This window comes from Coccidioides posadasii, chromosome 4 (assembly GCF_018416015.2).
Source record: "Coccidioides posadasii str. Silveira chromosome 4, complete sequence".
Classification (NCBI taxonomy): domain Eukaryota; kingdom Fungi; phylum Ascomycota; class Eurotiomycetes; order Onygenales; family Onygenaceae; genus Coccidioides; species Coccidioides posadasii.
In genome coordinates, this window is record NC_089410.1 from 2,181,417 (window position 1) to 2,203,408 (window position 21,992).

The window sequence follows — 21,992 nt, forward strand, 5'->3', positions numbered from 1 at the left end:
CATTGGATGAAGCCGGGATCATGAAGCCAAAGCACCAAACCAATTTCAGCGCCCGTTTCCTTGATGCGGCATGGTTCACAAAATTGGTTGGACGTTGTGGAACGTGAATTTGAAACCCATCTGCAGCAATCTGCGGAGGCTGGAGGGCGGGTAAGGAGAAAAAAAATTCAATGCTTCCTCGCCTCACCAGCCGTGGGCAGCGATGTGGATAACCACGATGGATTTGCCCCGAAGGTGGCAGCACAGATGCGACACATTTTCGTCCTCTGCTGGCGCTTCAATTTGCCCGATGACGACAAAAGCCCACTGCTCGTGCATTTTGCCCACCTCGACGGGGACGAAACAATCCAGTGATTGTTTCAAACTCCTTCGCTGGAGTGGATCGCCCAGCAGAGGCGCAACCACGACGTCATGCCTGCATGTGGTTCTTGAAGAAGTCCACCTTTGAAGGAGCGCGCGAGGTACTTGGCATCCAGCGATGATCCCTGGACTGGCGGTGCCTGACAGCTGGTTGGTGCTTTGCGTGCCCAATATCGCTTGGGCACGTCAACGGGGCGTAAGGCTGCAGATTCCCCAGCGAGTTATTCATTTCCCGAGAGCAACCCTCTCCACGAGCTGCAATGACCATAAACACTCAGCTCATGGCTGCTTTTTCTGCTGTGCTTGCATGGTCTATCCAATCCGGACGATAGATGGCCGTTCGATGGGAAGAGTTCTTATGCGATCGAGCATTACAATAGCAGACAGAGAACCCTTTTCTATCCCACACTGACGAGTTCCGCTTGACTCCTGGCAATCCCATGATCTGGTTGCAAGGAAGAGCCCTCTCAACAACCGAGGACGGGATCGTATCCTAACTAGGCTTCTCATCATATCGAGGCATTCTTTTGAAAGGATGCCGCATCCACTTGTGATGTCACCTAAGAATGCGTATGTCTCTTCCACCACGAGACGTGGAGTCGTCATTCATCTCGAGCTTTTACCGAGGATTGCCCTCTTTACCACCTAATGGCATTACGATAGGCCCTCACTCCACGTTGCTGCTCGCCCGAGTCCCCCTTACAACGGTTTTGTAACTCGATGGTCATGGTCAGCATGCCATCCTCGGCAGATGGAGGAGAAGACAGACAATTCGGAGTTTCCTGCCTGGCCCCCTTGGATGGATGGATTCGATATTGCCGATGAAACCATTTCGCAATTCAAAAGTCAATCTGACCCCCGCGCCTGAAACAAGCCTGCGCCAGCGAGTCTTGTCTGCCAAATCTACACAAAGCTAGTGACAGAGCAACAGGACCACATGTATTGTATGGGTGCCTGCGATTGTTCTTGCGGCCATAGGAGTGGGTAGTATCGAGTGTGTGCATACTAAGCACAAAATGCTGGCTTCTCAAGGGCAGTCACGGCCTGCTGATGCACTGATGCACGCCTTGCAAGACCGATGGCCTGGAAACACCTGTTTTTCGCTTATGGGTGGACGCCAAAGGCTGCCATAAGTTGGGTGAGCTGCCGTTGCCGTGAGAGATACGTTCAGTTGTACGTATGGATTTCCATACCCGAGCATCGATCCCAATAACTTTGGCCGGCAGGAGAATACTGCTTTCTGCATGAGATGTCCTGACGCACACCACCTTGCGTTGTCCTGTGGAACTTGACCGCTGCAGAAATATGGGTTTCCAGTCCTAGGTATGGTTTCACAACCCTCTACAAGCAGCTCTCGCGAAGGCATTGCTCAAGCTGGTGCTGTCCTGATGCATGTGTTGCGGACCTTTCTCAACCGATTGGGCAATTAAACTCTAGTTCCCTGGATCGCGTTTTCCGTCGTGATGGTTGAATTAGGCTGCAAAACGATCATGGACGCAGAGTTCACATTTCTCTCTTCTCAACCACTAGAACAAAGTCGCTTTGCTAGTTGGGTCGCATCATGCCTGAGCGTGCGGGAGGAAATCCGGAATGTGGGCGGACATGTTGTTGAGCGACACTGGTATAACTAAATGGCCTTAAAAGGCACCTCCACGTTGATCCTCATTGAGAAGAATCCCGCACGCTGCGGATGCTTTCAGTGGAACGTTATTTTTAGTCTCTTAACAGCAAGGTAGTAGTTGTGGAAAAGTTCTGTTTACCTCTCACATACCTGCCAGCACCGATACCAAGCAACGTCGAAGAGAGCAATTGAGAAATGAGACCAGAATGAGAAATTCCTCAGAGATGCTGGCAATGCAGCAGTTTCGACTTTAACATTTGTTTCTTTTTCTTTTCTTTTCTTCCCCCCTCTCCCTTTTTTTTTTTTGGCTCATCATGATCTTTCGTGATGGAACGGGGATTTGAAGCCGACGAGGGTTCCCAGGCCCCTAATGACGGCGCCTAAGCAACTGTGCTGCAGGGGCGAAGCTGCCCCCGGTTAAGCTCCCCGTACGCCTAACCAAGAAGAGACGGCCGCCAAGGATCCCGCACGCCACTTACAAATGCAGCCTGCCGGTTCAACAAACTACCGCCGAACTTTCCTCGTCTTCCCGGCCACGACGAAGTCTATTATGCCTCGCCTCCACTGGCAAGCTTGTTTTGATCACCATGATTTCGAATCGACTGCAGCCAAAGGGCGCAAACCCCCGCGGGGATGTGATTGTTAAGACAACTCCCGGACGAGTTGCTAACACCGCCATCCAAACTCCACGATGCAAACCACCTCTCCCACAGTAATCTGAAACTTGGGAACGGTGCGTCCCGCTTCCACAATCCCGATGCAAATAGACAACCATGACATCAATTCTCCATTTGTCACATCGAGCGGGGCCTATCCTGCGACTACAAAACCCTCTGCTCTCCCGCATCTGTCCCAGGGCAACACCAACACCCTCCACGACCGGATCCTTTCTCCAAGCATCTAGATATCTTCGCACCATGGCCGGAATCACCATCCCCACCACCCAAGCAGCCATCCAAATCTCCCGCACGGGCGGGCCTGAAGTCCTTGAATACCACAACTCCCTGCCCGTCCCCACCCCTGGCCCAGGCGAAGTCCTGATCAAAAACAATCTCTCCGGCGTAAACTACATTGACACATACTTCCGCACGGGGCTCTACCAGTCCCCCAAGCCCGAAATCCTCGGCCGCGAAGGAGCAGGGATCATCGTGGCGCTCGGTCCCGGACCCAACCCGCAGGGCTTCAAGGTCGGCGACCGCGTTGCCTGGCTGAACACAGGTGGCTATGCCGAGTACTCCGTGGCTCAGGCGGAGAAGAGGGTGGTGAGGATCCCTGAGGGTATCTCCGATGAGCAGGCGCTCTCTGTGTTGTTGAGCGGGATCACAACGCTTTCGTTGGTGAAGGAGGCATATCCTGTGCAGAAGGGTGATTGGATCTTGGTGCATGCTGCGGCGGGGGGTGCGGGATTTCTCATGACGCAGATGCTGAAGGATATTGGGGCCAAGGTCATTGGGACGGCGGGCGGGCCGGAGAAAGTGGAGCTGGTGAAGAGCTTGGGTGCGGATGTGGTGATTGACTATAAGTCTCCCGAGGGAGCTAATTGGCTTGAGAAAGTCATGGAGGTCACTGGTGGTGAGGGTGTCGCGGCGGTTTATGATTCGGTGGGCAAGGATACGTGGGAGAACAGCATCAAAGCCGTTAAGCGCAAGGGAACCATGGTGTTCTTTGGCAATGCGAGTGGCCCTGTTCCTCCATTAAATATCCAGTACGTCCAAGGCGTTTTGTTGCATGTTCATCCTCTTGGAGGCACGCTGACTTTTTCTCCCAGGCTCCTCTCTGCGAAGAATATCAAGGTTCTCCGCACCTCTCTATTCGGCTACATCGCTACCCAGGAGGAATTCGACTATTATACGAATGAGCTTTTCAACATGGTCAAATCCGGAAAGTTGAAAACTAGACTTCACAAGATCTACCCCTTGGAGCAGGCTGCTCAAGCACATATTGTATGTGCAAGTCGGTTTTGTTTTGCAATCTATGAACTAAGACTAACGGCATTAATAGGATCTCGAAGGCCGAAAAACGACCGGCAAACTTCTCTTGAGGCCGTAATCCATGGTTATTTTGGCCGCGTGCTTAACAAGCAAGCAAAAAATAAAAAAAGAAAGAATAAAGAATAATAACGTATGGAACCAAGTTCAATGGAAACTGATTCACTTTATGATTCTGGTGCATACATAAAGGATTGATAATACCGATGTATGTATTAAGTACGGCGTACCGATAGGCTAAATGACTCAAGTTTTAAGCCATCTGCAATTCGAATGTTCTCTTTCCCGGTGACTCTCTTCCTCGATATCCGGAGCATTCATCGAAACCACATGTGGTGAGTGACACAACAGGAATAATGTTGCCCCATTATTCCACTTCCTCCTCCGCTACCGCAGTTTCTTCCATATCTTCCTTAGAATCATAGGGCGCCTCCCAGCAGAGGTGATCAGGCCGGATATCTTTTGGTTCTTTCCACCCTATCATAGCTTCGTTTGGTAAGACGGTATGAAACGCACAGTACATCGCAAAGACATTGTCAAAGTAATGAATGCCACTATTAAGCTCACGCACATGCGCCTCAATTTTCATGCCCACGAAATAAAACTTGAGAAGGTTGTCCTCGATGAAAAACTCAAACTCAGCCGGATTTCCAGATCCATCTTCAGTCAAATACTTTGGAGTCTCTCCCTTTGGAAGGTCTTCTGCTGGTAGATCCGGATTACGCCAGGCTCGAGCTCGCATTTTTGCGAGTGGGTTAAGATCCGGTGCGTACTCACGGTAAAACTGTTTGATTTCTGGACTGGCCGGGGTAATCGATAATATTTCGAATCCATCTTCATGAACAAGCTTTCCTGAGATTCTACTGGCGTGCACAAGGTCGCGGAAACGCTCTGCTTGTTCGTAGGTGCCGGCACCCGCGATGCCAAACTTGACAACTTTTCGTGCCGTCATTCCAGGCATGCCAGCGGATTCTAGGCCTTTGCTCCATTCCTGGTCACCTGTGTAGGCGCCAAAGTATGAACCACCGAACAAGGTAGAGCAGGCCATGTTGAAGTCCCCCGGCGCGGCTGTATTCGCCTGTTGGGCTTTCCAGAGCTGGTCCTTCGCTTTATCGCAGATTGTGCGTGCAGCCATGATGTTTTCTCTATGTTCGGGGCAGACGTCATGGTATATAACATAATTGAGAAAGTTCTTGATCGTGCTCGTCACTAGATCAACTTGTTGTTCGGTCTCAAGGCCGATGAATCGCGGGATGACGGAGGAGCTGATGATACGGTTAGCAAAAACTAAGTTGAAGCGACACAGGATGACGTAGAAACGAATAACATACAGGAATCCCTTGGCAACGGCTTCAAAATCGACATCCCAGTGAGCGCGATCCTCAGGAATGTTTGTCTGGGCTGTGGCCGTGACTATATCCTCCGAGTCTAGACGCTGAAGATCTTTTTGATCATTTCCTTCGAACATTTTTGGACCGACATTGACGCCTCCATATGACAGATATTTCAAGAAGATATCTCTGCGCTCCGAGTTCATTCGACGTTTGGTCTCATAGCGCTGGATGCAGGTTTCAAGACGACTAGCAGTGTATTAGACTCCTATGTCTATGGTGAACAGCAGAGAGGGGAGACTCACTGAATTGCGGAAAGGGACCTTGAATATGGCTCTGTCAGTAATTTAACATCATCTTTAGGGAGTCCTAGCAACACACTCATCATATAATTTCTTCTCCTCCTCATATTCAGCTGGTGTCATCGGAGTATCGACATAGTATTCTTCATACCCAGATGGTTTCTTCTATACCGGAAAGTCAGGCTTTGTAGTCAACAGATAGAACAACCCGATATTCGACCTTAGACTTGCCCGGCTTTCTTTTCTTTTTCTTCTTTTTCCTTTTCATCTCTGCGACTTCACCTCCCGCACCGGCGTTCTCCTCGTCGTCTGCATCATTCTCAGGCTCACTTTTGGGCCCGTTCAGAGCTGAAGGTTTATCCAATGCGGCTCCCGGTTTTGGGCGATACGGCAAGTCAATAGGCGCAGCAGTAGACAGTGTCTCTGCGATAGATGGGCTGCCAGAAGGAGATTCAGATGCCATAATGACGACACCAACCAAACTTGAAGACTGGTTACAGAAAATGTGCTGGGATGCAAAATTTAGAATGTGAGAGAACTGCTCGTTGTGAGAAGAGAAAGAGAGTTAGTAAGCTGCAGTTGCGGGATGGTCAAACAAAGAGAGAATAAGAAGGGTGAAGTGAAGGCATGAGGCTTCACCACACACACACACAGAGAGAGAGAGGAAATAGGCGTCGATGCACTGATTCAGAGCATTCTGAGTTCAAGGCTTCACTCTACAAGAGTCATCTTCCCTCCTTGTTGAAAGGACAAAAGTGAATGGAGACAAACTTGACAGAATGCTCCACGGTAGGTAAGAATTGTAGCTGATCCTTCAATCAACCAACTAACTAACTATGCAAGCCCCTTTTTTTATGACTTTACCGGTCTGGATGATTGATTGCTGCATGGTATAATAAACTATTACCCACAGGCATAGCTATTATTGGCGACGTTGTAGCATGAATTTCAAATAATAAAGAAATAAACCAAATAATTAGACCTATTTGGCCCCCATAACTTGTAACTACAGAGTGGGATGGCTTCTCTGTGAGCTTTTATTTTTTGTCCGTGATCTCTTCCTCCACACGGCGACAGGGCAGCCAACGGCAGAAGATATTGATAAGATTGATAAGATAATGGCATGTTGGCTGGTGTGGCTGGTGTCTACCTACTCGATCCGGCATAGCCTAGCCGAGACGTTGCTTGATTCATGAAGTGAGCTCCTGCACCGCCGCTTCGGGGCTGTTTTTGTCTTCTGTACGGAGTACTGTACTCCGTAAGTTACGCATAACTAATAAAGGCTAAGTAAGCTACGGCTTCCCGAACCGGATCTTCTCGCTGCATGCAGATTACGGCAACCACCACTCACGCACGCCTCGCACAGAAACACCCCTGTGCCTTCCCAGTTCCCCGGCTTCGCCCAAGTGAGTCGTGACTGCCTCGCTTGCCTGTTAGACTTTTAAGCGCCCGCAACGTTGTGGGTCCCGCGGCTGCTTTATCTGTAACGGACAACATGTCACGTACAAACCCCCCTTCGCTGCCTCCCGCCGCCTCGCTGTCCCTGCACGCTCGCACTCCCCAGCAGTCCACGCATACACTCCCACTCATCCTCCCGGGTATCCGTTGTATAGCAGGCGCCGTATAATGTCGGAATCATCAAACCCCAGAGGCCAGAAGGCCGCGAGGCTGCATGAAGACAGCTTTATTGCTTTTGATCATGCCGCCGCTGGACAGTAAGTGACCTCCCACGAATGTCTACGCCTCGGGAACCACCGCTAGATACCCCTAAACACCTTAGGATATCTCAAGCTAATTTCAATGGTGTTTAGTGACGGCGTTCTTTGCCATGCCGACGGCTCCCTTATCGCCAAACCCTGCACCCAACACGAGATTACATTCTACGAATCTTGCGCCACCCACCTTGAATTCCTCCGCTATATCCCAACGTTCATGGGCACACTGACCGCTGCACCTCAAGAGTCTCTCAATTTGCCTGTACAGCAGATTGGCGAGACATCCATTGCTCTTACGTCCACGGAAGCATCTGGCACTGACACTCCTCTGACTCCCGAATTGTCTCAACACCCCAAAGCTATTTCCATAACCAAATCAACGTCACAGCCGGAACCGGAATGGGTGCCCTCTGGTGGCCGCAAGCTGGACACTGGTCTCTCTATTGTACTGGAAAACATCGCCAGTGGCTTCAAAAGACCCTGTGTACTGGACGTGAAACTCGGTGCCAGGCTGTGGGCTGACGATGCGACCCCGAGCAAAAGAGCAAAGTTAGACGAGGTGTCGAAGCAAACCACTAGTTCAAGCTTGGGATTCCGTATTGCTGGGATGAAAGTCTGGATTGGGGGAGAAAATGACTATCCGAGTGAAGAAGAAGACACGCTCGTCCCGGTAGATAACCATATTCCGTCCAGTATTGACGATGAAGTTAAAGAAAAAGTGAATATCGCCGAGTCTGCTGGGTATAGACGCTACGACAAGTACTATGGCCGAGCGTTCAACAAACAGAACGTGAAGCTAGGAATTAAAGCTTTCCTTGGCAGTGCCAAAACCGAAGGCACAGATTACTCCAAAATAATTGCTAAAAGATTGGCGTTGGAAATCCGAGGCATGCAGTCCATGCTTGAAAATGAAGAGAGCCGGATGTACTCTGCTAGTGTCCTCCTTGTCTACGAGGGAAGCGCCAAAGCCCTCGAACAAGCCCTGGTTGAAGAGGACAAGAAGAAGGCCGAAGGCTCTTCGGAGATCGGCACTGAAGCTGGAGAGGAAGGTGATGGAATCATGGACTTAGCTTCAATGGCAGATCTAGATCCTCAAGCTGCACAGAAATTAGCGGCTCAGAGCACGATCAACATAGAGATTGGACCTGAGGATATTGCCAGCTTTGGAGAACTCGACGAGGATGAAGAGGAACCTAAGAAGGTACACGATGCCCGTCTAATAGATTTTGCGCACGCGCAATGGACTCCTGGGCAAGGCCCCGATGAGAATGCTCTTCAAGGTCTCCGTAGCCTAGCTCAGATACTGGAGGAGCTGGCGGAGGGTTAACCCCTCTAGAAATCAACAAAAGCAGTATATTTTACATTCAGCATTTATGTAGTGAACGAGGGACGTTGAGCCATTAATATACCAGTATTCTTCAACCACTTAACCTATGTGTGTGCATAATCCTTCTGAATACTCCATAACAATTACAGCCGGCAGTCGAGCCACCAAGCTCAGGGTCACGTGATCTCCACTCGGAGCCCATTGATTTTGACCGCAGCGGAGTTTATCACTCGTTCGGACGCAGCGACGGCGGTCAGGAAACAGTACAAGATGTTCTTCACACGCGCTCTTTGCAAACGGTCCGTATGGAAAGGTACAGCATATTCCTTTACTATATTCCTTGTTCTACTGTGGTTTTGCTAACGCCAACATGTCACCCAGGACCGAATATCGTCCCGTACGTTCTCTCCACCCAATTCTTCCCCCCGAAACTTCTCGCACTCGCAATCGCATCCCCACCCTCTGGCCCGGATTTCTTTTCTCCTAATCTGTGCCATACACAATGGGAAAAAAAAAATTCCCCACGCAATGCTTTAATACTGACTCGAGAAACATTATATCCGTAGTCTTCCTCTCCCGCGCACTATACCTCCACCACCAGGCACACCCGCCATCAAGACGAATGCGCGGTCCGCCACCATCCTGCCTAATTTCGTGGGTCTAAGGTTCGCGGTGCATAATGGCAAGGACCATGTCGATGTGTTTATAACGGAAGAGATGGTGGGGAGGAAGCTGGGGGAGTTTGTGCCGTGAGTTTTCTTCCTATCCCATTCTGACGCTCTTTCGTTTGATGCTTGCACCTGGTGCTGATATAGACTGGGACGACTATAGGACGAGGAAGAGATTCTTGCATCAACCTTCGAAAAATTCTTGATTTTCCTCCCCTTTTTTTAGCTGTTGGTTGGTGGTTAGATCGTTCGTTGTGTTTTGCCAGGCGTCTTATCACAAACGAGAAAGCTCGATGTTGGTTTCCTTCTTTTGGAAGAGCGACCGCGAGAGCGGAACTGAATTTTTCCTTGGATGGATATATTGATGATATACCCGCTAGGGTTGCTCTTTGCGCCATCGCATGGAGTTTATGGCAGATTTGTCTGGGATTAAATGTATTATAGAAAATGGACCCCTTATTGTACAGAATATGTTCGTGGAATTGTATTGATATCTGGCGTACGTTATCGTGGAATGGAGAAATTCCAACGCATGCATTTCCTGGTGTATAATACATGTCTTCATATAATATGCAAATTAAAGTAGATCGGCCAAATAAAAAGGAGACCGTGGATATTCCAGTGGCCAAGTACTAGCCTTAAATTTCCTTTTCAACGCCAGCAATAACGCCGTTTCCATGTCAGACTCCCCGACCAACCAGAACAAAATATAGAAATGGACAAGGAGAATCATTAGCCCATGCTCGATCCGTCCGCACGCCATAAACCACCCCGAAAGAGCAAGGAATTCGAATAAAACCAACACGTATCCACGCTCCTCTCTCCCCTCCAGCCAGACTCATCGATAGAACTCTCCTCTCTTCACACTCACCCCGTACTCTCCGACCGCCATACCGAGGTCTTCCATCGTAAGCACGGTCTTTCCCTGTCCGCCTCCCTGTCCACCACCGCCAAAACCAGCTCTCTGAACTCCCAGGTGCAAACCCGCTGCGCCGCTCTTTCCCTTGCCTTGCTGTTCTCCACCACCCGATCCGCCTTGTCCGCTGCCTCCAGCAACATTGCCGCCCTGACCAGCAGCCACGTTGAGGCCTGCAGTCACGTTGATTGCGCCCATGGGGTTATTTGATGAGGAGCTATTGGATGCTCTGATGCGAGAATATTGGTATGCATCTGCAGCAATGTCGGCGATGAATTTCTGAGTTGCAAGGGCGAGGAGGCGGGCGAGATGGGGTGGGGTTTGGTTGGGCCCGTTGCCGGGAGGTGGGAGACCGGCGATAGTGAGATAGTGAGCTGTTACGGCGTCGGGAATCTAAAAGGATGAGAGAGAGCACTCAAGTTAGCATGTAGGTGAAGAACGCAGAATTAAAATCATCACCCTCTTATGAAAGCTTGGGTATCAATAAGACGTACGATAGGAGCGTATTCATCCATCTGTCCCAGGAACTCCCGTAGGCTAGTATGCTTTTTAGTCGGCGGTGCGATCGAATCTATTCCATTCAGCATATTCCCTCCAAGGCCATTAGCCTCCAACGTTGCAGTCGCACCGGCAGTTGCTCCATTTGCCGCTGCATTGTTGTTCCCTCCGCCGCTGGCACTAGAGCCAGTGGCAGTCTCAGTTCCGCCCATGACTACGTCTTCCTGCTGCTGCTGCTGGCGTTGTTGCTGGTGCTGGTGCTGGTGCGGTGTACTGTCGTTAGGATCCGTGCTCATCTCAACATCATCACCAGCCGAAGCATGTCGTGTCAACCCGGTTGTGTCTGGTGTGGTCGCGGGTTCTGATGCCTGAGGCACGGGATTTTGCTGCTCCTGCGGCTGCTGTGGCTGTGACGGTTGCGGCAGCGATGGTGGTGCCGATGCAGTCTCTGCTGCTTCTGCGGTGACCTGTTGATTATTTGCTGGGGTGGCAGATCCTGAAGGAGCCTCTGACGACTCTGGTATCGCCTGAGTCTGTGGTTCCGGGTGTGATGGTTGTTGTGCGACGTCAGTTTGTTGGCCTGAGGAAGGCGGCGATTTTGATTCGGCCATGCTATTATATGTTTCAAGTCACTGAACAATGGAGGCAAAATGCGATGGGATGGGATGGGTCGAAAACGGGATTCTGTAATACTCAATACGGCCTCTTCAGAATATCACTGCTAGGGATAGATTTGATGGATTTCACAGTGAAATCATTGATTATCAACGGCGGGTTTTCGGGCAGGCGTAAAAGTGCCGGAGAGAAATCGTCACCAGCGCACAAAAAATGCTGCCAGGAGTGTATAGGTATCAAATGGATTAACGGATATTGCTCAGGTCGGTCGACGACTCAGCAACTATGGCTCTTGTGGTCGCTGCCTTGGATCCAAGTCTTGGGTCCAGATGAATTTTCTAAAGGCCTTTCTGGGTGATAATATACGAGACAGGCTTAACGTTAAGAGCTCCACCAAGGTTAAAAGCTCACCCAAATCCTGTTGAAATATCTAAGTAGAATGGTATTTTCTCCTCACTCTCCTCCTCCTCTATTTCCAAACTGTATGTAAAACCGCAACGTATCTCGGACTACTCTGCAAGCCTTGAAGCAATGCCTTTAAAAGCTTCCCCGAACTCCACGCTGCCACCATCCCAACTTGTTGCATAAAATAAAATTTATAATAAACCCGGCCTGCCCAAAATTTCGACAAAAAGAAGATAATAAATAACTAGAAATAAAAATGTCTGTTCTCCCAAGAGTTAATGCGAGGTAGAAAACTGGAAAATCAACTGTTTTAAACCCGATGTTGCAGGGACGGATCGACTGGGCCTTGCTGTGGAGGCGGTTGCAAGCTCTCCGCTTTGGTTTCCTGTGTGAGTCTCTGAATTAAGGCTTGTTCAGTGGTCTGGTCAAGTGTCGCCTGCTGCTGTCCTTGAGTCTGAGGATAAGCCGGTGGAGTAGCTATATTCATAGGTGTTGCAGCAGCCTCGCCCTGGTTATGTGGAGGATGGGCCCCTGCAAGGGCCATCATACCCTCTAGTCCTTCCACGTGCGCTTTATCTTCTTCTCCTCTTCTCCGCTCTCGCTCTCTCGCTTCTTGCTTAGCGGCTTGTGCTGGCGCACGGGTCTTGAGCTCTCCAGTGACGAACTTTAGATAATAAGGCACTTCAATCCCACTTTTCAAAAAGAACAATTTCAAATTGCGTGCTTTGTCCTTGAGCTGGACCTGGTTGCGATCTTTCAATGCTTCATTTATTGTGCCCCCTGGCCCAAACATGGCAAGAATTTGACTCCAATGAGGGCCTTTCACCCGATCAAGTCCTGCCATCAATGCATTTTCTTCCTCAGTGGTCCAAGGACGCCGCTGACTAGGAAGCCCGGCTCGGCGGCTTGTGGGAGATGATTTCGCAGTTGTCGCCATCCTTGCTCGCTCATACAGAATCTGGGTGGGTTGGGACTGGGAATAATGTGGAATTCCAGGCATATACCCATAATTCGCGGCGGCATTGGCTCTGGAGGAGGCGGATGCGGCCTGAGGATTATACTGTTGGAAATGAAACTGGTTCTGATGGAAGGTGACCTGCGTCGGCTGCGGGGGAGGAGGGGGTGTCGGCGAAGCAGTTGTGTAGTGAAAAGTCGGTTGAGCGGCTGTTGCTGGCTGATGCTGCACATGGGGCGGAGGTGGGTTGAACGGTTGCTGAGGTTGTTGTGGTTGTTGTGGTGCCTGTGGGTTCGGGTTGCTCACTGGTCGAGGCGTATGTCGGAACCCTTGTCCCTGGAGGGCAATTTGCGCTGCACGAGCAGCTCTTGCAACAAGATCGACTCGCCCAGCACTACGATCGATGGGGGCCTCGGGAGGATTAGGGGTTATAGAGAATTGTGTTTCAAGAGGCATATTACGTGGTTCGGGGGGTGGATTCGCTGCCTGTGAGGGAGCATCTCCGCTCTCTACAGAGGGACCTTTGCTTGCCTTTTTACACTAGTAGTGTGAATATTTTAGCCCACAGAATGGAACTGAAGAGAGGGCAGTCACTTACCTGAGTGGTTGTAGAGTCATAATGTTTGCTAACGTAAGAACTCAAATCTCTCAAGAAATCTTCCCAGCGGTATCTTTCTGGCAAGGTTCTGACTGACTCAGGATTATCTATTTCGGCCAGAAGTATGTCACGTCGTGACCATGCCCGCTTCACAAAGTCGGTTTCGCTCGGCGCAAGTTGTTTGTTTCCCGGTCTTCTTGCCAGGAGCTTCAGTCCAAGATCGTCAGGGAACAGATTGCGGAGGATCTCGCGTCGACCTTGCTCGCTGTTGTTCATGGAGGCAATAAAGGCCTGTGTCTTCAGCTCGAGGAACAGAGCACCTTGGCCTTTGAGAAGTCGACTTCCTTCAGGAACGAATATCTCCAGGAAGTGATCGTGGAGTTCAGAAAACCCAATCCCCTGAGTTCCGAAAATACTCGAAACGAAAGATGCCATATTCGCCTTTCGAATAATGTCAATTTGGCCCGGTTTGGTGAAACCTAGTTGTGTTGCTGATAGGAAAGGGCCGTTGGTTGAGTAGACCTTTTTGGCATGATCGAAAAGTGACCGCATGCTAGAGTAGGCATGGCCATTCTCTGAATTCGGCTCAGATACTATGGACGTGATGTCTTTATAACTCGACCGTGCTAACAAGGAGAGAATTTGGGTTGCCTTTAAAGGAAGTCAGGAGAGGAAAAACGGCGGGGTCGGATTTGCAATAGTACATACCAAATTATCGAGAATGGGAAGACTCTCTGTCTTCCAATCGGGGTTTGATTTAACCGCATTGATGCTTGCTGACTTGCTTGCCTCCTGTAGTCGCTTATTCAAAGAAGATTGGTTTTCGATGCTCCCCGGCTGGTCCATGATGAACGATATCGTTTCCAGGACATTAGACTCGGATGGAGCCTGTGTCGGGGGAGGTGCAGAAACATCCCCATTGAAGGAGCTCTTATTGGAAGCATCTGTTGCCGAAGGTTGGCCACTTTGGTCGGCAGGATGGGCCTTCGGCTCCGGTAGTTGAGATGGCGGTGCTGATTGAGCCGGAGCATTCTGGTCTGGGCGCGGTTCTGAGCTCAAAACTGGAGCCTGCTCTGCGCTCGGCGAAGCGGTCTCGCTGGCAGAACCCGTTCGCCGTTTTTTATTGGCAGGAGAAAGGCCATGGGACTCATCGTCGTCGCGGGCATGTGTCACCTTGGGAGTAGCTACCACAACGCGGGAAAGGTCAGTAGTTTCTCTAGCTACGTCTCGCCGGGAGCACCGCAGAGAGGTCTTTGTCGGTGGTAGAGAGATCGAGAGCTTACAGTTGATCGACGTCGCATCGTCGACTGGGGAAGAGGGACCCTCCGTCTTTATTTGGACAGGAGAGCTGGGAGCTTGAGCGACGGCCATGATGGTTGGCCGCCGAGATGACAAACGGGGTAACTATTTCCAGGAGAAGAAATGAGGGCTTAGGGATAGGGCGCAGGAATAGGGCTCAACGTGGGATCTGTTTCCCCCGCCCAGTGGCCGACAAGAGTGCAGGCCGAGAATCGTGCAACATGCGATAAAGAGATCAACACGATGGAAACCTCCGAGACAGAAGGGCAAGTCAGACGGAAAAAGAGCAATTTCACATCTTCAACCACCGATTTTCTTCGCCCACAATTTGTTTTTCACTTTTTCGAACTTCTGCTAACCTGCGTTGCGTGGTCAGCCGGAGACTTAGTCATCTTCGTTAGTCAGCGACTCTTCGGTCCAGCCAGTCAGGAGGCCCGGTCCTCAACCTCTCTCCCAGTCAACATCTCCAGTCATCTACGCTGGACATCGCAGTGTCATGCACTCTGGCCCCTTCTACGGCTTCATTGACATCAGCATCTTCTTGTGTTGAGAAGATGGACTCATATATATGTGTCACACACCCTTCGCTTCTGTGGCACCATGCATTGGACACTCCCAATTATCTCCAACTCTAGAGAGCTCTATTTCTCTAAAGCTCTATGCACTCCAATATCAAAATAGCCTCTTCAGCTAAATATCATTCTCAGATGATGGACTCTAACGGTTCTCTTCCAAAGATGAGTGCAACTCGGTGTGTCGCTCCGTGCGGACAACCGCATCGCTGGGTCTGGACTATGACTATCCTCGATGATATATTTGCCAATCCACGGTTCTTGTTCCTCGTCAGAGCACATATCTGACTGTATCATGACTGTAGAATGGCTCATAGCCAAAAATATGACTCAAAGGCTCACTATAAAAGGGCGTTCGTTTGCCCTTTTTCCTTCTTTTTTTTTTTTTTTTCCCTTCTTTTCCCTCCCTGTGGCCCTGCTGTTCCACTTATGATTGAAGCATAACCACTGCTAAAAAAGCAAAAGCAAAAACAAGAACAATTCTGCCCTATTTCTTGGCATCAAAACAATTTTCAAAGCTCAATACATCTGCTTCCCTGTCAACATGCACTTCCACTCCACCACTATTGGCATTGCCTTGTTTGCGGCCACTGCCAACGCTCAGACCGAACTCAAAGAAAAAATCTGGGGCACCGTCGTCTTTACCACGGTCGGGCAGGGCAACCCGGGTCTGAGCGATGCTGAGTTGACACCTTTGGGAACCAGGCAGCTTATCCACGCTGGCGCTTCTGTTCGAAATCGCTACATCTCCCCCCTCCCTGAGGGCGCGGTTGAGTTCCACCAAATCGACGGAATCCCGCCAAGCAACTTTACCAACGGAGAGATCGATGTCGTTGTGACTTCGGACCAACTGACATCTGCTTCGGCCCAAGCATTCATGCAGGGTCTCTATCCACCGACATCTCTCCCTAGAAGCGACAACGCTTCTTTTCCACTCTCAAACTTTGAGACTTTAACCGCAGCAAATCCTGCGGTTATCGAACTCGCCGGAAACGTGAATTGCCCCTTGCTAAACGGAGTACGGCTGGCATTACTGCAAAACGAAGACCTCGACGCACTTCAAGACGGAGCGGAAGCTTTCTACAGAGGATTGCACGCTCGTGTCCTCGATGGTCTTATCAAACCAAACAAACTCCATCTTCTCAACGCGCGTCTTATTTGGGAGCATCTTGACTACCAATACGCGAACAATGAAACTGCCCGCAATCTTATTTCAGCGGAAGAATTAGGGCGAGCACGATATCTTGCGAGCCGCATGACTTCTGCATTGAACAGTCAGCCTTTCACAATGGCCGACCGGCAGTATACACGAGCGGTCGCTGGTAAAACTCTGGCACCTGCTATTACAAGAGCTCTCGAGAGCAATGTTGAATCTCGCGGCACCAACAAGAAGATGTCGCTTCTGTTTGGTGACGTCTCCACTATGATCGCGTTCGCTTCGGTTGCGGGTGTCTCCGGCCACCAGCAAGAGTTTCAAGGGATGCCAAACCACGGGGCCTCGATGAGCATCGAGCTTTTTAGCCGGCCATCGGACAACTCCACTGATTACCCGGAAAAGGCCACCGACCTGCAAGTCAGATTCTTGATTCGCAACGGGACCAGCACAGCGGACGCTGACGCCGGCTACGTTCCATATCCACTCTTCGCATCGAAAGTGGAGATACCCTACGACGAATTTATCAGTCAAATGGGTAGCATCTCGATGTCCACCACACAGTGGTGTTCGTTTTGCGGCAGCGAGGCCGAATTCTGCCCACCAGTCGCCGACCAGAAGGACAACGATAACAACGATGACCACGTCAACGTCGACCAGAAGTCCTACAAACAGGATCAACGGCGATTGCAGGCCCTAATGGTGGTGGGTGCTATCATTGTTTTCATGATGGTGGTTGGAGGCATCTTCGCGCTTGTCTCTTACTGCCTCGGGTGGCGAAAGCCCAAGGTCGACGCAGGAAAGGATCCGGAGAGGGATGTTGACTAAGTGTTTACGAAAGTTATGTTGGTTCCGGGTTGGATGTCTGCGCTTCGATGTTTTTGAAACTTTGACACGTTCATGTATAAATTGCTGTTTGATTTTATTATGTTCTTGTTGTGGTGTGATGCAACCATCCATTTGTATGTATTTATTTTATTTGAATCCTTTTTTTTTCCTCCCTTCTTCAAAGCTGTGCTCCCCCCTAATATATGATCAGATGAAGTGTTGATGGAATGATGAATAGTATTGGTCCTTACATATCCTCTCCAAAAAAAAATACGGCATCCAATGTTCTCTGTACCTAGCATATTAATCGAGTGCATGCAATGTATATTCGGAAACAGATACTCAGGACTCCGTAACTATTCCATAGTTGTGAGAAACACACCCCCTGAGCTGCTGGGTGCGCGGCAAGTTTGTTGTGTTTGTTTCCGTGGGAAAGGCCCTGACCGCGGTCGTGGAATCGTCCCTTTGTCTGGGATTGACGATGCTGGTTTGCTGTGACGAGCAGACTGCGCCTGATTGAATGGCCACCCGCTCGGTGAATGCCCCGTCTACCCAGCCAGTCCAATGGCCCTGGACAATGGCGCTGAAGGGAGAGCAGAGCGCAATGATCTACGCATTGAAGGAGGCAGTCAAATGGCCCACAGCCTTTGCGGTTTCCAAGGGGGCTTGCTTGATTCCTTCCCTTTCGTTGCCTCGCCCACCTTCCTGCCTTGTGTTGTTGTCGTTTGACTCTCTGCGACAAACATTCCTTCACGACCCCCTTTCCTCCCGTCCGTTTTCACCCTCTCTGCTCCATCTCTGCTCCGAGAAGAGTCTGTCTTGCTATCAGAAGCTTCCCACCTTGCGAACTGTTCCCGTCCTAACTCCCCAAATCCTTTCCACAACTATCAGACGTACATCCAAAATAGCATTATTTCCACTGTCCAGTGGCCAGCCTAAAGCAGGCGGCCATTTCCTTCCGTGAACAGCGGAGGAGCTGGGCCATCTGCAGCCGGAAGAACCTCCCTCTGTCTCTACCCTTCCCCGTATCTTCAGATTATTCTCTATCCTAAACTTTTGATAACCGCTCTCTTGAATCATCCTTAGTTGGAAACCTCCAGAATATCCCTCTGGGTTGCTAAGTATAGGTCGGAACGACTACGAACAAGGCGAGACTCCATGTTGTCAGAGGATCACGCAGCCTCGAAGCTAAGGAGCCAAGGTATGCTCTGAGATGTATCCAGAACTCCTACGCGCTGACGTTGATTCCCTACAATAGGCGCTTCGCCATCAAACAAAGATAGCGAGGCCGTTCCTGCGTTGACTAGGGCCATTGATTCTACTAAGATGATTCCCCAAACTCCCAAATCCGCCCGGCCACCCACACAGCCTCCTAAGTCAAGCAGGGTTAATCGACCGGGTGTCGGACGACAAACAGTAAGAGGCCAGAGATATGACATCCCAACTCTACTTGATATTGGACTTCAATTAGAAGCTGGAAAGTCCATGCAAGGACCGAGTTCAGACTGTGCTGGATTTCATGGTACGGAAGCAATTTTAATATCCATAGACTTGCCCGGTATAGTCCTTATGTTGCTGTCGTATAACTTACCTTGAATAGATGCTGCGGGATCAAGGCCCAATAATGGCATTGGAAGTCGTATTCTAAGAGAAAGGTCCGTGAACCACCAGCGTCAGTCTTCTACCGTTTCTGTTACCACCGATGATGGTCACGAGTCTTTACGGCATCCCCGTCGACAACCTGTCAATGCGCCTCAGGGGACCCTTGCTCAGAGCCATGCAGGTTTCGCACGGTTTCTCAAGGAGCATTCTTCGCCTAAACATCATAGGGTCACGGCTGGTGGACGGATCGTCCCAATGACCTTGCAAGGCCCAGCACCAGAATTCAAGTTGCCCGTGACCGCCGTTGAAGCGAAGACTGACGCCGTAATCAAAGGGGTCCAGGCAGAAAGGCAAGGTTTGAGCGTTGAAACCAAACCCTGTGCCGGCAATGTGAGGCAAGGGAAGGCACCGAGTGGATCACATAGCCGAGCAATACCCATCAAGGCACCACCATCCAGCCACGAAGGAACACATGCCGTCTCGAATCTGAAGATCACTACTGGAACCGAAGGGCAGACCGGTCTTCACAAGGCATCAATCACAAATGTACCGAGAGTTTCAAATCAAAAAACTAATATCCCAACTGCCATCGGTGCCAGGCAGTCCGTGAAATTAGGCCCAATGTCGTTTGACGGAATCTCAATTTCCCAAGCGGTACCAACGAATGTCGGTGAAAGCGACCAATTCGAAATGTTTTCACCGAACCCGCAACTATATGTCCCACAGCTTATGGAGTTCCCAGAGAATGTGCAGCAGCCGCTTCAACTTCCGTATGTTCCCCAGGCTGGCAATACGTTTGGAATGTACCAGCTGGGTACCACTTTTCCCCTCAACCCATCTCCACAGTTTATGCCCGTGAATGGTAGCATTGCCTTTAATCCTTATATTGGCCATGGGGCCAGTTCTGCTTTAAATGGAGGGCATCACGACACAGGAGCGAAAAGCCTTTTAGAGTCGGCTGTCCAAGAGCACGATAACATCGCTAACCAACTTTCAAATTTGGATAGGTATATGGCATTGCACACCTGGGATATTGACTCTGCGACTAAGAAGCTGCTTGTAGAGCAGCGTGTCGAACTAGTCCGGAAATTAGATTCTGCAAGGGTACACAAGGAGCACTTAGAGGGCCTTGTCCAGTCCTCAAAATTCGAAACTCCAGGGACCAGTCAGGTTTCTGACCATACCTACATGATTAACCCAGGCCAAGCCACCCAGTTTCCTTTTTTAGGCGCATATGGAGCCTTTCAGCCAGCAAACAATAATTCCACTTTTTTTCAAGCGGGTTCACATCTGCAGCTGGGATTGAATCCAGCAGGACTTACTCCAGCGTCAAATTTCTTTTCCAACGATGCCTTTGGTCCTGTTCTTCCTGGGCGGTCAATGGCTGCAGCACCGTACGCTCAATTTGACACTTTCAATCCCCCCTCTCAGAATTTCCATCTTCCCGCAGACCTTAATCGGACACCTGCCGCTCAGAACTGGGGCATAAACCCTGACCTGGCCATACAGAACTATTTGAATGCTCAAAATGCATATTGCCGAACCATAGGGGCGGATATGGGCAAAGCCAAATTTGAGGGGAGACAGGCCGATAAAATGAGTGCGGTTCCTCCGTCCGAGCTTGATTTACTTTATCACAGAATCGAAGAAGCAGCAAAACGCAAAGAACCTCTCGAGCCCTATTTTGGGGAGCTTTCCCGACTTACAGCAGTAATGAATGCGATGAGGGTTGATTCTTCTGTTGGAGACTCGGTGCAGCTACAAGACGGTGCACCCTCTTCCAGCAATGCCAGGGAGGACAGAGCACAGAGTTCTGCTTTGATGACAGGAGCAAGGCTAGGGGTTCCTCTGTCAAATGAGAACGCTCAGTATGTCTCAACTTTCTAAATCTGATGGGCGATCTCCGCTGACCTTCGATAATAGTCAAGTCCCGGGAATAGAGGACAGCTCAAGCTGCAACAATATAGGTGCCGCGAACGAGACTAGCCCCCAGAAAACGGTCGTTAAAGGGCAATCTCAAATGCAAGTACCGGAAATCGAGCTTCGTCATTTTAATGCATAATAGACCCTAACTCTATACAGGCAAAGCTTAAGCCTTTTATCGAACCAAAAGCCAAAACGATGCACTTGCGTAAAGAACCGAGATAAGGTTGGCAACAGAAGCAGAAATGCTAGATCTGGATTATACTCTGAATCTCAATCAGCGACGCTTGCACCCCCTAACCTTTCAACGTCTTCGAAAGCTCCGGGACACAACCCTGGCGCTCGACGGGTTGGATCAGGGGCCTCATTTCAGGTTAGCTCAATGGGTATTTTACCGCCGTTCGATGGAGCCGGCGACTCAGCGGGCCAGACGTCGAAGCCCACGACGGCTACAACGGATGTAACACCCGATGCTACTTTGATTAAGGGCAATGACCGCATAGATATGGCAAATGGAAGGAAGACGTCGTGGTTTCGGCGGCAGATGCGCAAAGATCCTAATGCCATGGAAGTGCGCGCTTTCTTCCAGATGCTACGAGAGGAAGACAGAGCAGAAATCAGGAAACAGGACCTTGACCACCCACCATTCTGACAGACACATGTTGCGACGGTCCCCACTTTGAATCTACTTTATAACAGGTTTATGCTATTCGTATGGTTTGAGTGTGGTTTATACTCTTTGTTGGAATACATTGGCCTAAGGGCCAGCCAGCCAGCCAGCATTTTTCTCTAGAAGGGTATGGTGAATCGATTAGCTTTGATATTGGAGGAAATCACGATGGAAAGTCACGATAATTGAATTCAAGAAAGTGGGAAGGGCGGGCAGCGAATTCGCTGGGAGGTTGGAGGTAAAGGGGAGGCAATTAAGAGTCTTTTTAGATCAATAGCGGTACAGCAATACAGGAATATTCCGTGATTTCGTTATGGATCATGTTGTCAGTACCGATTATATATCTCACCACAACGGCTGTAACAATTTTTCCCCGAGAATGCACTGATTAACCGCGGGTTGTGGTTTTCTAGCCCCCCTGGCAATATATATATATATACGGCATTTTCCCAGTAGCGGCGGCCTGGTGTGGTGGGAAGACATGAAGATAATTGCATTTCCATCAGTTACACTACGTCCTCGTGGCCTCGGCTGTGTGACGCTCTGTGCCGCAGGTACGGCGCCGGGCGGGATGTTGGGACAAATGGTCATTTGGAATGAGACTATACAACCCCCGTAGAGTGGCATCTGACTTTCGCGTGGTGCG

General features: G+C 50.0%; 8 protein-coding genes across 8 annotated transcripts; 5 read left to right on the forward strand and 3 right to left on the reverse strand.

The window, feature by feature from the left end:
• Window positions 1-2,602: 2,602 nt before the first annotated feature.
• Window positions 2,603-4,635, forward strand: ZTA1 (NADPH:quinone reductase). The gene is made up of 3 exons (XM_003067065.2): window positions 2,603-3,686; window positions 3,750-3,924; window positions 3,983-4,635. The coding sequence occupies exons 1-3, from the start codon at window positions 2,755-2,757 to the stop codon at window positions 4,028-4,030; spliced, it is 1,155 nt and encodes a 384-aa protein (XP_003067111.2). The 5' UTR covers window positions 2,603-2,754; the 3' UTR covers window positions 4,031-4,635.
• On the reverse strand, window positions 4,155-6,065 carry D8B26_007548 (uncharacterized protein; the record flags this gene model as incomplete). The annotated part of the gene is made up of 5 exons (XM_066125567.1): window positions 4,155-5,234; window positions 5,301-5,549; window positions 5,606-5,623; window positions 5,682-5,767; window positions 5,823-6,065. 5 exons carry the CDS (start codon window positions 6,063-6,065, stop codon window positions 4,337-4,339), a joined length of 1,494 nt encoding a protein of 497 aa, XP_065981651.1. The 3' UTR covers window positions 4,155-4,336.
• An 887-nt stretch (window positions 6,066-6,952) lies between these two features.
• D8B26_007549 (uncharacterized protein) lies at window positions 6,953-8,710 on the forward strand. Its single transcript, XM_003067067.2, has 2 exons — window positions 6,953-7,317; window positions 7,414-8,710. Exons 1-2 carry the CDS (start codon window positions 7,229-7,231, stop codon window positions 8,642-8,644), a joined length of 1,320 nt encoding a protein of 439 aa, XP_003067113.2. The 5' UTR covers window positions 6,953-7,228; the 3' UTR covers window positions 8,645-8,710.
• A 174-nt stretch (window positions 8,711-8,884) lies between these two features.
• Window positions 8,885-9,844, forward strand: RSM19 (mitochondrial 37S ribosomal protein uS19m). Its single transcript, XM_003067068.2, has 4 exons — window positions 8,885-8,957; window positions 9,026-9,041; window positions 9,211-9,393; window positions 9,476-9,844. The coding sequence occupies exons 1-4, from the start codon at window positions 8,915-8,917 to the stop codon at window positions 9,516-9,518; spliced, it is 285 nt and encodes a 94-aa protein (XP_003067114.1). The 5' UTR covers window positions 8,885-8,914; the 3' UTR covers window positions 9,519-9,844.
• D8B26_007551 (uncharacterized protein) lies at window positions 9,842-11,647 on the reverse strand. Its single transcript, XM_003067069.2, has 2 exons — window positions 10,723-11,647; window positions 9,842-10,621 (listed from the first exon to the last, which is right to left on the reverse strand). The coding sequence occupies exons 1-2, from the start codon at window positions 11,335-11,337 to the stop codon at window positions 10,151-10,153; spliced, it is 1,086 nt and encodes a 361-aa protein (XP_003067115.1). The 5' UTR covers window positions 11,338-11,647; the 3' UTR covers window positions 9,842-10,150.
• A 409-nt stretch (window positions 11,648-12,056) lies between these two features.
• On the reverse strand, window positions 12,057-14,907 carry TBF1 (TTAGGG repeat binding factor; the record flags this gene model as incomplete). The annotated part of the gene is made up of 4 exons (XM_066125568.1): window positions 14,583-14,907; window positions 14,008-14,483; window positions 13,300-13,950; window positions 12,057-13,241 (listed from the first exon to the last, which is right to left on the reverse strand). Exons 1-4 carry the CDS (start codon window positions 14,668-14,670, stop codon window positions 12,057-12,059), a joined length of 2,400 nt encoding a protein of 799 aa, XP_065981652.1. The 5' UTR covers window positions 14,671-14,907.
• An 807-nt stretch (window positions 14,908-15,714) lies between these two features.
• Window positions 15,715-17,281, forward strand: D8B26_007553 (uncharacterized protein; the record flags this gene model as incomplete). Its single annotated transcript, XM_003067071.2, has 1 exon — window positions 15,715-17,281. One exon carries the CDS (start codon window positions 15,715-15,717, stop codon window positions 17,149-17,151), a length of 1,437 nt encoding a protein of 478 aa, XP_003067117.2. The 3' UTR covers window positions 17,152-17,281.
• Window positions 17,282-18,309: 1,028 nt separating this feature from the next.
• D8B26_007554 (uncharacterized protein) lies at window positions 18,310-21,328 on the forward strand (the record flags this gene model as incomplete). Its single annotated transcript, XM_003067072.2, has 5 exons — window positions 18,310-18,352; window positions 18,410-18,673; window positions 18,752-20,621; window positions 20,677-20,775; window positions 20,836-21,328. 5 exons carry the CDS (start codon window positions 18,310-18,312, stop codon window positions 21,326-21,328), a joined length of 2,769 nt encoding a protein of 922 aa, XP_003067118.2.
• Window positions 21,329-21,992: the final 664 nt, after the last annotated feature.

What these genes read in the sequence shown, in the direction of transcription:
- ZTA1 (XM_003067065.2), top strand. Translation starts at nt 2,755, where the DNA reads ATGACATCAATTCTCCATTTGTCACATCGAGCGGGGCCTATCCTGCGA. An exon ending in GTTCCTCCATTAAATATCCA is followed by an intron (nt 3,687 to 3,749) that starts GTACGTCCAAGG and finishes TTTTTCTCCCAG; the next exon opens with GCTCCTCTCTGCGAAGAATA. An exon ending in AGGCTGCTCAAGCACATATT is followed by an intron (nt 3,925 to 3,982) that starts GTATGTGCAAGT and finishes CGGCATTAATAG; the next exon opens with GATCTCGAAGGCCGAAAAAC.
- D8B26_007549 (XM_003067067.2), top strand. Translation starts at nt 7,229, where the DNA reads ATGTCGGAATCATCAAACCCCAGAGGCCAGAAGGCCGCGAGGCTGCAT. An exon ending in GATCATGCCGCCGCTGGACA is followed by an intron (nt 7,318 to 7,413) that starts GTAAGTGACCTC and finishes AATGGTGTTTAG; the next exon opens with TGACGGCGTTCTTTGCCATG.
- RSM19 (XM_003067068.2), top strand. Translation starts at nt 8,915, where the DNA reads ATGTTCTTCACACGCGCTCTTTGCAAACGGTCCGTATGGAAAG. An exon ending in AAGCTGGGGGAGTTTGTGCC is followed by an intron (nt 9,394 to 9,475) that starts GTGAGTTTTCTT and finishes GGACGACTATAG; the next exon opens with GACGAGGAAGAGATTCTTGC.
- D8B26_007551 (XM_003067069.2), bottom strand. Translation starts at nt 11,337, where the DNA reads ATGGCCGAATCAAAATCGCCGCCTTCCTCAGGCCAACAAACTGACGTC. An exon ending in TGGATGAATACGCTCCTATC is followed by an intron (nt 10,622 to 10,722) that starts GTACGTCTTATT and finishes TCATCCTTTTAG; the next exon opens with ATTCCCGACGCCGTAACAGC.